This window comes from Falco cherrug, chromosome 4 (assembly GCF_023634085.1).
Source record: "Falco cherrug isolate bFalChe1 chromosome 4, bFalChe1.pri, whole genome shotgun sequence".
In the NCBI taxonomy this organism is placed as follows: Eukaryota; Metazoa; Chordata; class Aves; order Falconiformes; family Falconidae; genus Falco; species Falco cherrug.
The window spans coordinates 13,069,642-13,084,735 of record NC_073700.1 but is presented as its reverse complement, the minus strand read 5'-3'; the positions used below and the strand labels follow the sequence as shown (position 1 = coordinate 13,084,735).

General features: G+C 46.3%; 1 protein-coding gene across 12 annotated transcripts in view; it reads right to left on the bottom strand.

Moving 5' to 3' along the window:
• Positions 1–15,094, bottom strand: part of SLC6A6 (solute carrier family 6 member 6) — a 121,300-nt gene that overhangs the window by 49,201 nt on the left and 57,005 nt on the right. For 4 of the 12 annotated variants that reach the window (XM_055708182.1, XM_055708183.1, XM_027805854.2 and 1 more), the window contains 2 exons: positions 3,905–3,940; positions 1,265–1,330 (listed from right to left, as the gene is read on the bottom strand). The exons of 3 other annotated variants lie outside the window; for them this stretch is intronic. In XM_055708182.1, coding sequence (XP_055564157.1) covers positions 1,265–1,330; positions 3,905–3,940 — 102 coding nt within the window. Of the gene's footprint in view, positions 1–1,264; positions 1,331–3,904; positions 3,941–8,516; positions 8,670–15,094 lie in introns of those variants that run through there. 5 more of the 12 variants (XM_055708188.1, XM_055708189.1, XM_055708184.1 and 2 more) reach the window with 4 other exon arrangements.

The window sequence follows — 15,094 nt, the reverse complement described above, 5'->3', positions numbered from 1 at the left end:
GAAAGCTGTGAATCCAAGAAAGAACTAAAGGTGACTGCAGGTAAGATTAGCCAAGTAGTAGAGTTTCTCTATGTGAGGCTACTGAGCAATGCAGGACAAGGGTCAAGGCTAAGCTATTTCTGGATGTGTACATATGAAGGGATGATACGGAAACCTGAAGTGCAATGCTATGTCAAAACAACCACAGTGGATACAGTATGAGCTGTTCAAGTCTCCACAAATTAGAAAGGAGACATAAAAACTAAAGGAAATACAAATAAAGACAATAAACGTTATCTAAGAGAGTAAGAGAGCTAAATTATTACAGTCTACAAATGAGAAGACTCCTGGGCTGAGATCCAGCTATAAATACCTTCAAGGCACTGTGTGTAGAGGAAGGCAATTAATCTAGCTTAAAAGATAGTAGGGCAAGAGGCAATTGCTTGAATTTAGGAACGGAAAACTTCAGGATATATAATAAGAAAAAGTTATTTGAAGAGACACATCTGCTCAACAACACAGACTCTCAAGGTGGTAGCCAAAGCACACTTACTGTATGCACCAAAGAACAGGCTGAGTAAGGAAGGAGCTCTGGGAAAAGCTGCAGTCACAGCTTTCTATAGCCCAAAGAGATCATCACAGTCCAACTTATTGTACTTTTAACCTCTTTCTTTATGGGTTATCTGAAAGACTGTGCCCCTATCTAATTAAAAAAAAAAAAAGACAAACAACACCTAAACCTATATATCTATGTAGTGACAATACATCCACATCAGAGCTCAGAAGTGGGGGTGTGCAGCACTCCAATGTGCAACGCAGGTAACGGCAACCCCCTCTAACTCTCTTCTGGCTATTCAGCGGTGTGTGCAACATGAGTATGCTGGGTGCCGGGCAGGACAGTGTCAGCAAGACAAAAACTGCTGACCCAGCCAGCTTCTGAGTATCTCAACTCTGAGGTCAAAGGCTGAAGTAGAAACCACTTCTTGTGATACTCGTGGTCTTCCCCAGCCTTGTGTTAAGAGATCCTGCATGGAAGCTTTCAATGTCACTGCATAAATTATGTACTTTGATTTACGATTAGCTGAAAACCAACACTAGCAGTATTTAACAATCCTCAGGAGCTCTAAAATATACTTGCATTAAGAAAACAAAATAAAAATCCCCAAACATTTGCAACAGGCCTTGCAATTTTCAATGACAAATGTGTATACACAAATGTGAGGAATATTAAACCCAAGTACCGTTATACCCTCCCTTAAACATATCCCATCCCAACTGCACTCACCAATCGGGACTTCTGTCCCCTCCTCAATGTAGATGGGCAGTGGTGATTCCTCCATAGGATGAGGCACTGATGGAAAGTAATGAATTGTGGTAGTATTTGTCGCAAAGTGACTACAATAAGACGGTCCCTTTCTTATCATTACAACTACATACGGCTGGTAACTGTCACAAAGAATCCTTTCTCAAAGTGGTCACCTCCTGTCATGATGACCAGTCCAAGTCACAGTCCCGAGGGGTTAATCCCCACCTAACATTCACCGCACAGGAGTCAACCGCCTCTGAACGGGGCCTGGGAGAGGTCCCTGTGCTGGACGCTTCACGATCCTGCCATTTCGCTATAGCCTCACTATTCCCATCCCTAGAGTTTAACTCTCTTTTGGGAACTCACACAGCTGAAGAAGCCAAGGGGAGTCAATGCACAGACAGGCACAAATAGAGTTATTGAGTCGAAGTCATAATATTTCATGCACAGAACCAGAAGAGAGAGGCTCTGATGCTCAAAGCTTGCCATTAGCTGTTGAAAACCACAGCGGGTGATGGAAGGCCGCACCACAAATGGCCTCTGGACCACACACTTTTCATTGTTCATTCATTTCGGAGCGTCTGTATCAGACTTAGGAAGCTCCCCATTACTTGTCTGTGATACTGAAATCTCCAGACAAAACCCTTCAGATCTGTGCTGCACGTTTATCCTGCAGTTTCCAGACACCATACAGTCACTGCTGTAGGGTTCATCTGTTTGGGTTCTTCTCCACTTGGGAGCTTCTTCCCTTAAAAGTGGGGGGTTTTGCACTATTTCCCATTTAAAATCTCTGGGAAGCACTTGTTTTGAAAATCCTTTGAAATGTTTGAATTTCCTACACTAGAATGAAATAATAATGAACTACAAATGTTGAAAATGGTCATAATCAAAAGCCTTCTGGATTTTTTCCTTCCCTGTTACCTTTTAAAGATGATCATGTACCTTCTCAAAGATACAAACTCTTAACCTAATCTCAGCTAGGATTCCAGCTGCAGGGAAGGAGGATTTTTTAATCCTTTGTCGGATATCCTTCACTTACTACTGGATTTTTCTTTTTTTTTGTTTGTTTGTTTGGTTTTTTTAAGAGATTGTCTTATGATATCCATAAAACCAGACAAAGAACACTTGTGATTTAAAGCTATTAAATAAAGTGTCTTACAACATTTCTGCTAGCAATGCAACCAGAATAAAATAGTGTTTTCAACAGATGCTTGACTAGCAACGGGGGCTTAATATAAACCCCACACTGGTGCTTTGTGGGATGCAAAGGGCTGTAGTTCCCTGCCTTTGCCTAAGCCCAGCACTTGCTCACGTGGAAGATGAAGGGAAGCACAGAGGAGAGGGAAAGCAGAACACAGTTGCCTACGGAACCACCGTACAAGCCACAGAAATCATGGTCTACCAGGGCGCATTGTGCAAGCCACTTTTATCTAGAAGCTGAACTAACATTCCAGCTCAACAATAGCAAAAAAAAAAAAAAAAAAAAAAATTGTTACCACACCGCATTTTGCTACATATTAACCAGCAGTTGCTACGCAAGCATAATGGAGTGCTGCAATTTCGAGATATATGTTATTTTTAAAAAAAAAAAAAAAAAAAAGTTGACTTATGGGAGATCAGCCTGAGGTGCGCTCGTGGGCTTGCCATGCCACTGGACGCAGTACATGCTTGGAAGTTAGGCAAAGCGGGCCCTGCATTGGGAACAATGCAGTCGTTTTCCTTGCTAAGCTAACTTTGCATTAAGGCAACGAGAGTCTTCAATCTATGCAGCCCCTTAAAACATTTAATCAGATTTATTTACTAGGAAGAAATACCAGAGCAGAGCTTCCTATCCTACTCAAAGAGTTCTCGTATCTGAGATTTGCAAGCAAACCAGGTCACTAGATGGTGTGGAAAAAAAAACCCCTCTTGTATTTTTATGCCATGCAGCTTTCTCAGTCCCATGAAGAATACTGTACCAGCCTCACCCAGACTGAGCAGTCAGTCTGGAGCCAAATGCTTTCACAAAACATTTGCAACAGTATTCACCAATGGCTGGTGGCACCTACTCTTACTTTAATAGGTATCACCATAGGTTGTAGAAAAGGCCTTGAAATACCTATAGGCTATTTGAGGCCAATTACGTGTATACACAGTCTCTCTTACCCACACGTATACATGCACACACTAGTACACATGCACGCAAACAAATGGCTCTATAGGCAGAGCTTGGATTTTGTAGGATCCAAGGCAGAGAAGCTGACTCTCGTCACAGGGTTTGGGAATCAAGGACTCTGGGGTACTAAAACGAGATCTCACTTGCGGGTCTCCTCTGCTTTGGGCAAACCACTTTAAGATTATCCCTCCAGGATTTACACACGAACTTTATGGGCATGCTGCTTAAATGTCTGCAGAGTGCTTTGCAATGGTTTCTAAATTCTGCAGTGATATGCGCAGAAGAACTGCACAGATAGATTTAAGATAACAGTTGCTGAGCATTATTACTGTATAACTACAGCCTATTTTTACATGCTCTATTCTTGATTTCTATAAACAGATGGTAAATGTTCAGTATTTGAACATTTTAATGAGCTTTATAACCCTTTTGTAATTTCATAAACAAGCATAAATAACACTTACATGAAGAAGAGTCTCTCCTGAATGGATTTTCTCTTCCTGTTTGGAGAAAAAAAAAAAAAAAAAAAAAAAAAAAAGAGAAGAAAAGGCAAAAAAAAATTTTAAAGGAAAAAATGGGTCTAGCAAGATAAAGTCAGACATATTTCAATGTTATCATGCATAGTGCTTTCTGAACTCCATCAGTATGAACTTATATTTCAAGAACTCAGTACCAATGCCAAACCAGGCAACCATTTCTCATCTAAAAACATCACAGAAAATGTGACTATATCCATCTCAAGAGCAAGGAAATTATACCGCAGCACTGAAATAAAATGCAAATGCCATGTGATCCGAAGCAAAAAAGGAAAACCTTTGAACTACATTCCAGCTCACTGATACCCCGTGGTTCGACGTATGGGTTGCTCTCCTACCTATGGACAGCCCACCTACCCCAACACCCTAAAGCAGGGCACTCCTGCTGTGTGCTGGCACAGTGTAATCGTTTTTCCACGCCAGCGCTCAAGCACCGACTGCATTCAAACCCGGGTCGAGCAGCCACAGCAGCAAAGGCGTTCTTTGAGGCTGTGACCATTCTGGGCGACAGAGAACCACAACAGGAAACCTAGTAACTGCTAAAATGCACGAGGCTTCCAACAGCCCATGGGTCCCAACAGCCACCCTCCTGCGGCTGCCTGCCACCCACCCCGCTGCCTCCCACCTAGAGCTCGCTGGCAGGATGCATCTTTAATTCATGCTCCCCTTCCACCAGCCCAGCTGGGGGGTTTGATGGATGCTCTTGTAGCAGGGTTTAGGGGCAGCACTGGGCGGCTTTTTTGCTGGTGTTAATCTTGAGACACTGGAAAAAAAGTCTAGTATAAATACAGAAGATGATGTAGGACACCAGCCAGTTTCAGTCACAGACTGGCAGCACCATAGCCCTTCCAGTGGCAGTTTTTTGGAAAAAAAAGGACAATGAAGAGTGGCAGTTTCACTTAATTTCTACCACACTATCTTATACCAATATTAGCTACTCTGTAAGCAATTTAAAGGGTGTTATTGCCCAGAGTTTACAGGCTTTGGGATGATACTCAGCTAGCACAAATCAATTAAACCCATGGCACTACAACAGCTGAGGATTCAAGTAAATATGCATGTATGGAAGAAATTCAACAAATATTAAATCACTGAATTTTCATCCTCATGCTCTTCTTCTAAATGCCAAGGACCCAATCCTGCAAGCAGCCCCCCCAGAGTGGCATTAGAATGAACCTGAGCTCTGTGTATGGAGCACTTAAGAGGACTGGACTCAGGATTACTTTAAAAAACATAACCCCTGATCTGGTCACGTAAATTAAGTTAGTGATGAGAAGAAGTCAAAGGCACTAATCCTACTGGGTAATCTATTCAAAGCTGCACTTCTTAAATGATCTACAATTTATTAGTATGACCAATCAAATAAGCATTACTTGCAAAAGGCTTTAACTACCATGGCTTTGCTGTCCATTTTTGTGTGTTGTAATATGGTTAAATTTAAAAGAAACAAAACAGGATAATCTTTTCACAGTTGTTTGCCAGCATGATTAAAACCCTGGGTAGGGAGCCACTGCAGAGACTTCCCTTACTGGTGGAACTGGCAACATTGCTGTTGGGGCACTGGGGCAATGTTGCTCCCCAGCCAACTGGGGCAAAACTATGGGGCACTGGAAAACCTAGAAGCAGCAAAATAAAAGCAATAGGGGTTGCTGCTGTGTCTTGAGGTGCACAGATGAAAAACCTGAAAGCATCGCTTCCCGGGAAACATGGCAGCTCATGCCCAAGAGTCTCTTTGTAAATACCCAGCCCACAGGACTTGGCTAGAAGCCACTAAGATGTAGCTCTGTCTTAGGCAGAGTATTGATTTAAGGAAAACTTACTGAAATATTTGCAATGATTAGCTGTAAAGCAAGATCCTCGCCGAGGCTGTGCTCAGGCACGGGAGGTTTCCCAAGTACCATGCAGCAAGAGTAAGCCAATCTAAAGTGTCTTCCTATTTTTCCAGGGCAGTGTTGCACCTCTTTTCATAAAGCATTTCACACAGACTGAAACCTCCTGCCACAGCCCCAACATTTCACCTCTGACACTCAAGAAATGTCCAGGCAACCCACCCAAAAGCTACAAATTGGTGACTACCACCAAAGAGTAGTGTGCCACATTTTGCCCCTGGTTTCGGCAAAGTAAAATACAATAAAAATCGGTAGCATTTGAAGTATTCTACATTTCTACTGGATGCTAGCCCAAGATCCCTAACCCGCCAAACAAAAAAAAACCCACAGGAATTTGATCTAGCATCCCCAAGCATGCAACCACCTTCTTGGTACCTCCAACTATCACAGTGCCATCTGCAATCTCCCGTTTTTTGCAAAGTATGGCAGAAAATAACCCTGACACCACACGGTAAAAGAAATGGGTTAATAAATCACAGGAGAAGTGGCTCTTCCCCTGGGGCCCACCCGCAGGTTGGGGGTCTGGGGTGGTGGGAAGGGAAGGGAAGGGAAGGGAAGGGAAGGGAAGGGAAGGGAAGGGAAGGGAAGGGAAGGGAAGGGAAGGGAAGGGAAGGGAAGGGAAGGGAAGGGAAGGGAAGGGAAGGGAAAGGTGTCTGTCGCCCCCCAGTGGGTGCAGCTGCAAAGCAGCCCAAACCATGAGAGAGAGAGGTGGGAAGGGGCAGAAACAGAGGTGAGAGGCAGGCAAATAAAGAGAAAAGGAAGAAGAAAAAAAAAAATAATGCAAAGCGGAGAAGAGACAGTTGAAGAGGAAACATGAAGATGCTATCTCTGAAAGCGCCAAAGGTAAAGTTTCCAGTGTCAGTTCAACCAGGGCAACAAAGACATCCTCCCGCCACATTCATGCTCCAGCCTTGACTTTCTCCAGGCAAGGGACAACGTCACACTGCTGGCTGCCTCAACTACTCACACATTTTGCTTTAAAAAAAAAAAACCTAACAACCTTCAGGGGAATCTTTCCATAATACTCGTGCAAAGGTAGGCAGTGCCAAAAAACAGTCAGCTTGCCCAAACGCAGAGCCAGAAGTAAACACCCAACTGCCAAAAACCATCAGGGGGGTTCACCAAAGCCTTTCCCCTCCAAATTCCACAGCAGCAGGTTTTAAGGGGCTGATTTTACTCTCAAATCTAAAGCCATAAAATCTAAACCAGCAGCAACTGTCATCCAAGCCCCAAATCACACAGCTGATGACGTGTTCCCTGATCAGGGCTGCCTCACTTTTTTGCTAGTCCAAAACTTGAAACATTCTGACATGCAAGCGATAAAAAAAAGAATTGCAGTTACCAAAATAGCACCATCAACGTAACCAGCTCCTCTCGGCACATTTTCTTAATGCCTTTCCCAATACGGTTAAAAAAATGGGAACTAACCAAAAAACTCCATCTTTACACCTTGACACAAACCATGCTGGGATACATGTGGGTTTGTATTTCTCCGTGTTTCTCTGGATCCTCTCCCACCACCTTTTTTTTTTTTTTTTTCCATCGGTGCTTTCCTTTAAACGTAGCTCTTATTAGACAGCAGAAATCAGCTTTTACGATTTCTAAACACAAAGTTTTGCCACTCTTGGAGCTGCGTAAGGAAAACACAGCTCGCCTCCTCTTTCATAAAGAACATACTCTGCACATTTCTTTGCCTGTGTGAAATAAATTCTCCTACGTTCTTATATGGAAGCCCTGCGAATCCTCCCACACGCCGCCCGGTACAGGACTGGGCAGAGGTGGGCATCCATCACCCTTAAGCCAGCGGGTGAACTGGGGGGCCATGTCACCCCGGGGGGAGCCCGGCACTATCACCCCTGGGCAAGGCGCCGAGCCGGGTCACCTGCCCCCTGCGGTCCCGGCGGCCGATGTCCAAGCCCCAGCCGCAACTTTGATTTCTTTATGCCAAGAAGCAACAAAATAAATGGAAAATGAGGGGAATAAAAAGGAAGCAACAGCAGCGGTATTACCCACCAGGTAGGCCCATTAGCATCAGATGCAGCAGTGCCTGTACCAGCCTCTTCACTTGAGGTTAGCGCACGGCAGCCAGAAAAAACACAGCGGGGAGGAGTGGGAAGGAGAACGAAAAAAGGGCAAAAACAGCCGAGGAGAGAAGCGTGCCCCGCAGCCGTGCCCGAGGGCCGCCGGCGAGGGGGGACTGCTGCGAACTGTTACCGCGAAAAAAAGTTAACGCAAGGTGGGGGGGGCGGAAAAACCGCTGGGGGAGAGAAACACCCGCCGGGGTAACGAGGCAGCTGGGGAGGAGGGGGATGGAAAGAAGCAGAGCAAATAAAGAAATAAATAGATGGGGGGGGGGGGGTGGGGGGGGGGGGTGGGGAGGGGGGGAAGGGAAGGGAAGGCGCGCCCGGGGGCACCCCGAGTCGGCGCGGACAAAGGGAGGGCGCCAGCGCTGCCCCCGGCCCGGCTCGGCTCGGTGCGGCTCCGCCGGGCGCGGAGCGGCCGCCCTTTGTTCGCCGCGGTAGCGCGGGGCGATCCGCGCCCCTCCACGCCACTCCGCCGCAGCAGCAGCAGCAACACCAGCAGCAGCAGCAGCTGCAGCAGCAGCCGCCACAGCAGCCCCAACCGCCCGCCCGCCCGGGAGGCGCCGGTACCTGCGTCCGCTGGCCGCGGTGCCTGCGCGCCGCTGCGCCCCTGCGGCGGTGCGGCGCGTCCGGCGGAGCGGTGCGGCGCGACTAGCAGCGCCGAGCAGGAGGAAACGGTAATTTATAAGCGCTTTCTTCCTGACCTCTCGTGTCTGTTGTCTAATGAGGGAGCTTTGAGCATCACCCATCCTGCTGAGTGGAAAAACACCGGCACGGCCTCTTCTTTGCTGGGGAGGGGGGAGCCTAAAGGAAGGGGTGTGGGGGAGGAGGGGCCATGCCGCAGACACGGCCGCGGAGCCGGGCTGGCAGGCGGCCGCGGGGCGGCGGGGAGGGGCGGGCGGGTGCGGGGCAGCGGCCGCCGCCGGGGGGGCCACCCCGGGCCGCCCGCCTTCCCCGCGGGGAGCGGGGCCGCCCCCGAGCCGCCCGGCGGAGCCGGCCCTCATCCCGCCGCTCCGGGGCGGGGATCGCAGCGCGGCGAAGGGCTGCCCGCCGCGGCTCTCTCTCTGTAATTCTTATACGTTTTCTAAAAATTCATATTTTTTGTCTTGACACAAAGAGCGCCCTTCCCGCGGACAAAGCATCCCGCCGCGCTGTCACCGGCGCTGCCCTCCCCGGCGGCCGGGCCCCCGCTCGGCCCCGAGCGCACTTCGCCCCCGGGATGGCGGCGGGGTCGGGCTCCGGACCGCCGCGGCTCAGCCAGGCTGTCGGGGCGCTCGGTATCGGCAGCCGTCTCCGCCTGGAGGAGGAAACACAGGGGAGCGCGGCCTGGCAGGTGCCCGGCAGCCCGGGATCCCCCCGCTCTGCACGCTGCCCAGGGAGCGGCCCCGGCCCGGCAGCCCCCCCGCCGTGGAGCCCCGCACGGCCGGGCCGATCCGCCGGAGGAACGAGCCGGGCAGCACCGAAAGCCGGTGCCGTTCTGCCGGCGAACGGCTCTGTGAGTCAAACAGGGCATTGCTCTCCTACCTGCATCCCTTCCAGTCCTGCTAACGCAAGGATACGGCAGCGTACAGACTCGCTAGGCATTTTAATATAACCCCTGCCGAGGGCTTGGTAAGAATCTCTCTGCTGCAAAATACCGTTTGCATTGTGGGGGCAAAGTAGCAGGGAAAAAGGAGGTTTAGGGCCATCCGTGTTCCGCGGAAGTCCCGCGGTGCTAAGCTTGCACTGGGAATGGTGGAGGTGGACCAAAGAAGAACGAACAGCCCCCGCAGCCCTGCTGCCCCGGGCTGGCCCAGACACAAGCCCCTACCGCCCTACCTACACCAGGCGCCAGGGCGGCAGCCACTGGGCAGCACACCTTTGGAGCCCATCACCCGTGCATCGGCTGCCGGGGGATTAAATGAATTCCACCGCAGCAGCCTCCAGGGAGATCTCCGGGGAAGGCTGATTTCCTTGGCTGCTTCACTTAAAGGCAGAGCTGTGCCCCTTCTGCATGCTCCTTCCTCACGATACAGCATGCTGAACGGTGTGCCACAGTCACACAAGCCATTTTCCCTGACTCCAGGGCACTCCTGTTTTCCAGTGCCTGAGCTGATTTGCAGAGTGAATAGTTTTTTAACTGAAACGAGATACAGGTGTGGGATATATGCAGCTAATTGATGACATACCTCCACTGAACAGCCTGGTTTAAACTAGTAACATGATGTAGTGCATGCTGCCACCTACATCTTCTAATTCAGGTTTCTTGTGCGCTGCAGCTTTGGATTTGCAGGCATCCTTCGCTTAAGGCAGCTAGCATTTCGTGAGGCTTCACGAGGGACCACAAACACAGGCGGCTCTGACCACACTAGGGAATGAAGCAAAACATTTCTCACAGGCTCAGCCACTTATTCAGTTGCAGTGAGGATGCCTCGATGCAGATTAGGAACCAGCAGTCACTTCGGTGAAATATAAGTAGCGGCTGGAGCCTCATCTGTGCTAGGGATTCTGCCAGCACAGCTGTACCACTGACAGCAGTGGAATATTTTGCTCAAGTTCTCTAGAGGAATTAAAGCCTGTATTTTCTGTTTCTGGCGCTCTTGTTCTGTTGCTCCTCACTCATTAAAAGAAAAGTCTGACACACAAAGCACATGGTTTCTGTCTGTGTTTGGGGGGGGGTGGTGGGGAAGTTTTGGGGTAAAAAACCAACAGCCAAAGTGTTTTGAAGTCAGAGGCTTCAAACAGTACCTGGAACTAAGTGGAATAATAATAATAATTAGCCCTTTTGTGTCATAAATATGTGCACCGCTGTCTGCTGTTTCATTATGAGACAGCACAACTTCTGAGAATGTGCCTGATGGATATTTGGGGGAACTCTGCCTTCAGCTGCAGCAGCGAACAGCGGCACTAATGCCTCTGGCTCCTCTGGCTCTCTTATGCAACCGAAATCACAAGTTAGAGCCCAAATTACAAAGCGTAAGCATGTGTATAATATTAAGCATATAAATGGTGCCTGAAATTACTATCTTCTTCCTGTAGGTCTGGCTTTAATCTATTAGTATTTTTACTTTTGCAGTTCTGTTGTTTTCAATGTGTGCTGGTGCCATTCATAGCGTAAGCAAGCCTAACCCCTTCAAAACCCCGCATTAATGAAGGCATTAACCCAAACTTACAAGACAAGCCAAAATCACTCTGGTTACAGGTAGGTGTGGTTCAAGTGACCAGTATACCAGATTTTGAGTGTATCCAGTATTAAGATGCTATAGAAAGCAGAGTATCATACCCTTGCGGCTGCTTTGCAAACCAGCCAGAGTGGCAAGTTTTTGCACCCCAGGCCAAGGCACGGGTTAGCAATCACCTTCCTCTGCATTTTCCCTCTGTCTTAGAGGCTATTTTTGCCATTAACATGCTGAGCTGCTTCCTGGAGTTTAAAGGTGTTGGGTGCTGATACAGTGAGCGCTTCTTGTATCTGTTTAATCCGATAACATAACTCTTTTTTTAATCTCCATGTCTGGGTCACAGGGTTTAAAAAAGGCACTGGGCCAAATCCCCAGCTTGGCTACAACGTGTGGAAATGTACCGAGAAGGCACGAAAGTCAGAAGAGATTCACTGTATTTGCACGCTGTAAAAGAGGTCTCGAGGGGCAGGGATGCGAGTGCCTAATTTCGCAGATGGATGCGTATTCATACAAGTGTATGGCAGAGTTAGATCAGATTTCTGTCGGGTGAATTGGGTGGAGGAGGGATGTCACACCGAGATCTAAAATATGCTCATCAGCAAATTCACATTCATTTAAAAATCAAAATGGGTGTAATATTTCTTCCTTTTTCAGGAGAAAACATGTTTCTTTTCAGTGTGTGGGTGCTAAGGGAATTGTGGACTCAGGACCGAGGCAGGGCAAGAACAAGTAGGTTTTGCAGGGACTGGGAAGGTTTTGCATATAAACATTAAAATAAGAAAGGCAAAATTTATCCAGGCACAAAGTTCAGCAGAAATACAGGGGACAAGTGAACTGCACCATCTGTGAAGAAGAGTATAAGCAATAACGGCAAAAAGATGGTCTCGATAAGTCCATCACATCCATTCTCCAGACATGAATTTCCTATATAAAGCTATACGGGGGCGACCTTTGGGATTCCCCTGTTGGAAATGATCCTGAGCTTGAAAAAGGGAGGCAGATTTTGAAGGGATTTGCACATCATGCAGTGACTCTGGATTGCAGATTTTAAGCGTTACTAAATTGGGGAATAAAATTGTTGCTATTACGTACCAGGATATCTCACTAATCCACGCAATCCACTAAATTGCTGTAGTACTAGTCTGTGTTTATTTTAGCTGAAATTACGGCCTGGACAGTTAATTTTTCTTAGTTCGTCTATTTAAATCATCCAAATAAGATATCAAATCAAAATTAAAATGTCACCTGTGGTTTCGGTACACTCCCCATCATGTGAACCTGCTGGTGATGGAGCCACATACCCAGTTTACAAGTCAAACACAAGGAAACTGAAAACCACAGGTCTTCTTGAAAAATAGCCCCATTGCCATTAAATTTTAATGTTACGGGTGACCTATTTTGCTTATATTTGAGACTGCCTAGCCAGAATGGGATTGCCTCCACTGGCCCTTTTCTTACATCAAGCTAATTACATATTAACTTGAGGTTAGCAAGTCTGAAAGGCTGGCGCAGGTCCCTTCCGAACACCAGTCGAGTTTAGAAATGCCTGTTCCTTCACAGGGGCTGATTCCTAAAGTGAGGGGCAAACCCAGAGGAACCAAACAGCCTGGAACCAACGTGGTCACGCTGGCTTTTGGAAAAAGTGAAGCATCTCAAGTTAATTGACAGTCAGCTACCTAGAAATAAAAAACTCTCATATACCCAAAGGTTTTCACCAGGATTTTCAAGACCTCCTGAGCAATTTAAAGTCCTTGAAAGGAATGCACTATAGAATGAAAAAAATATAGGTATTATTAAAGAATGTCTCCAAACTGCAAGCCAGCCAGTTTCATAAAAATGAGCTAAAACCCAATAACAGGTACTCTGTCTCCTGCTGGATGCTGTATGAACCGTATGTTTTGCATTTTTAAAGTCACTTCTAAAACAATGGGGGTTTTCTTCCCTGTTACTATTGGGAAGAATAGTGAAAGAACTATGCATAAATGAGGTTAATCTAATTACAAAAATAATGTGCTTTAATCTTCAATTCATATGCAGTTATTTGGGTTCGAACTTCAAAAAAAAAGATAAAAATTCAGAAAGAGTTTTGAAGGATGACTGTTTCCCTGTAAGATTAATGATAAACATACTTGTGTGTTCAAGGGAGAATAGAACCAGTGTTATGTAACGGGATAAAGAAACAAAATCCTTTTTCCTTAAATTAAAATAACCAGTATGTGTGTGGATTTTAATCAATCATTGAAAATTCAGGAAACTCATTTTCTTTCACAACTGCATTCCACATGCTAAAATTGACTTCTTCTAACTTTTAGACAGAATCACAACAATTAAAGACAAAAAGGATTTGTTTGTTCTGTTCAACCATGCTTTGCCAATAGAAGATTGTTCCCCAAGGAAAATTCTGTAACCCTTGCACTGTGCAAAATTCCAAATTTGTGCTCATCTTTTTATTTTATGTGGCAAATCCAGTTACTGCACTTCCTAGGTTTTTTTTCTTTTTAATCCGCTTACTTAGTACTAGATGTATGGTAACTTATCTCTTTTAATCATTTTTTTTGCCTGAACTTACTATTACATAACAGTTCTTATTAAATCTTGCAATACCTGCCTAAATTTGCCTCAAATGGGACACAATCAACAGGTGATGGCTTTTTTTTTAATGTCGGCATTGTTCTTTGCTGGCTCAGTCCTATAAAATTTTGGGGGAAAAAAATCGACCAACGAAAATATTTTCTACCATATTGACCTGCATTTTCCACTTCTGTATTTCACAAAAGCACTTATACCAGAACTTCTGCATCAGAATTTGATACATAAAGTTCCTCTTTATCACATGAATTCAATTTTCCAAAAGAAGGCAAACGGTACTATTAATAACTAAGATACAAGCCCTGAAAAGGCCAAGTCTCTGAATGTACTTGCTGAAAAAAAAAAGTCATCTTGTTGGACCTAATTTCAGATTCATTATTTGACACAATGCAGAGCAGTTTGAGATTTGCATAGAAAGGCACTGCTGAGTTAAGGTGATAATTTACTCTCGCATGAAAGAAGCACGGTTGTGCTTTGCTGAGCCACTTGGAGCTCTGTCTGCACACCGAAGTAAATCCTGCTTATGTTGGCATGTCCTTGCACATGTTCACGCTTAACATTTTCAGTTCTGAAAATAAAGCTTTGGCTCTGGGCATTTTTAGTGGCGTTCCCTCAGTGGAGTAAGTCCTCCGTTAGCACCAGCAGCTCAAGGTGTGCTTGGAGGCAATGCACATTTTGAACATGCCTCTTTCCCTGCTGATAATGTACCCACCATGCTGCAGCTAAATATTCTGCTGCTGCGTGGCCTGCAGAGAGATTTCCTTGGCCTCACCAGCAGAACAGCTCCTGCAATTCTAGTCACATGGGTGCTGCAAAGATGATACGAAAGCTGGGAAGCCGTAGGGGGTGTAGGCTAGGAGATGGGGAAGAAGTTGTGGCAGACCCACTCTGAAAGCAAACTGAAGGTCAGCAGGGTCTGAGGCTGCCATGCACAACCACTTCCATTTCCATTTGGAGCTGGTCACCAAGCTGGGCAGGCTTGGCCTGACCACATCCCAGGAGACAGCAGGCATTGCAGTGGAAAACAGTCCAGAAATGTGTAGTGGTGAGCTCAGTGATGCAGTTGAACCCTCTCAACTTACTTGTCTGATCCAGAAAAGCTGATGGATTAAACTTACCGAAGAGTGATCACTTGAGTGAATTCATACATGCTCGTATTTCTTTTTATTTGCTTATGGGTCTCTCTGCTCTCTTCCCTCTCAAAGTGATGGTGAAACGCTTACAAAAAGTGTATAAAAAATGATTTTAAAGTACCTAGTTTATTCTGACAAATTACATTGGCAGGCGTAGGCAAACACTAAGAGAAAATACTGTAAGAAACACCACCATTCCCAAATGCATGCTTTTATCAGCCCAGACAGATAGAATTTCTAGCTAGGTGAATTAATGCACTGCAAGCAG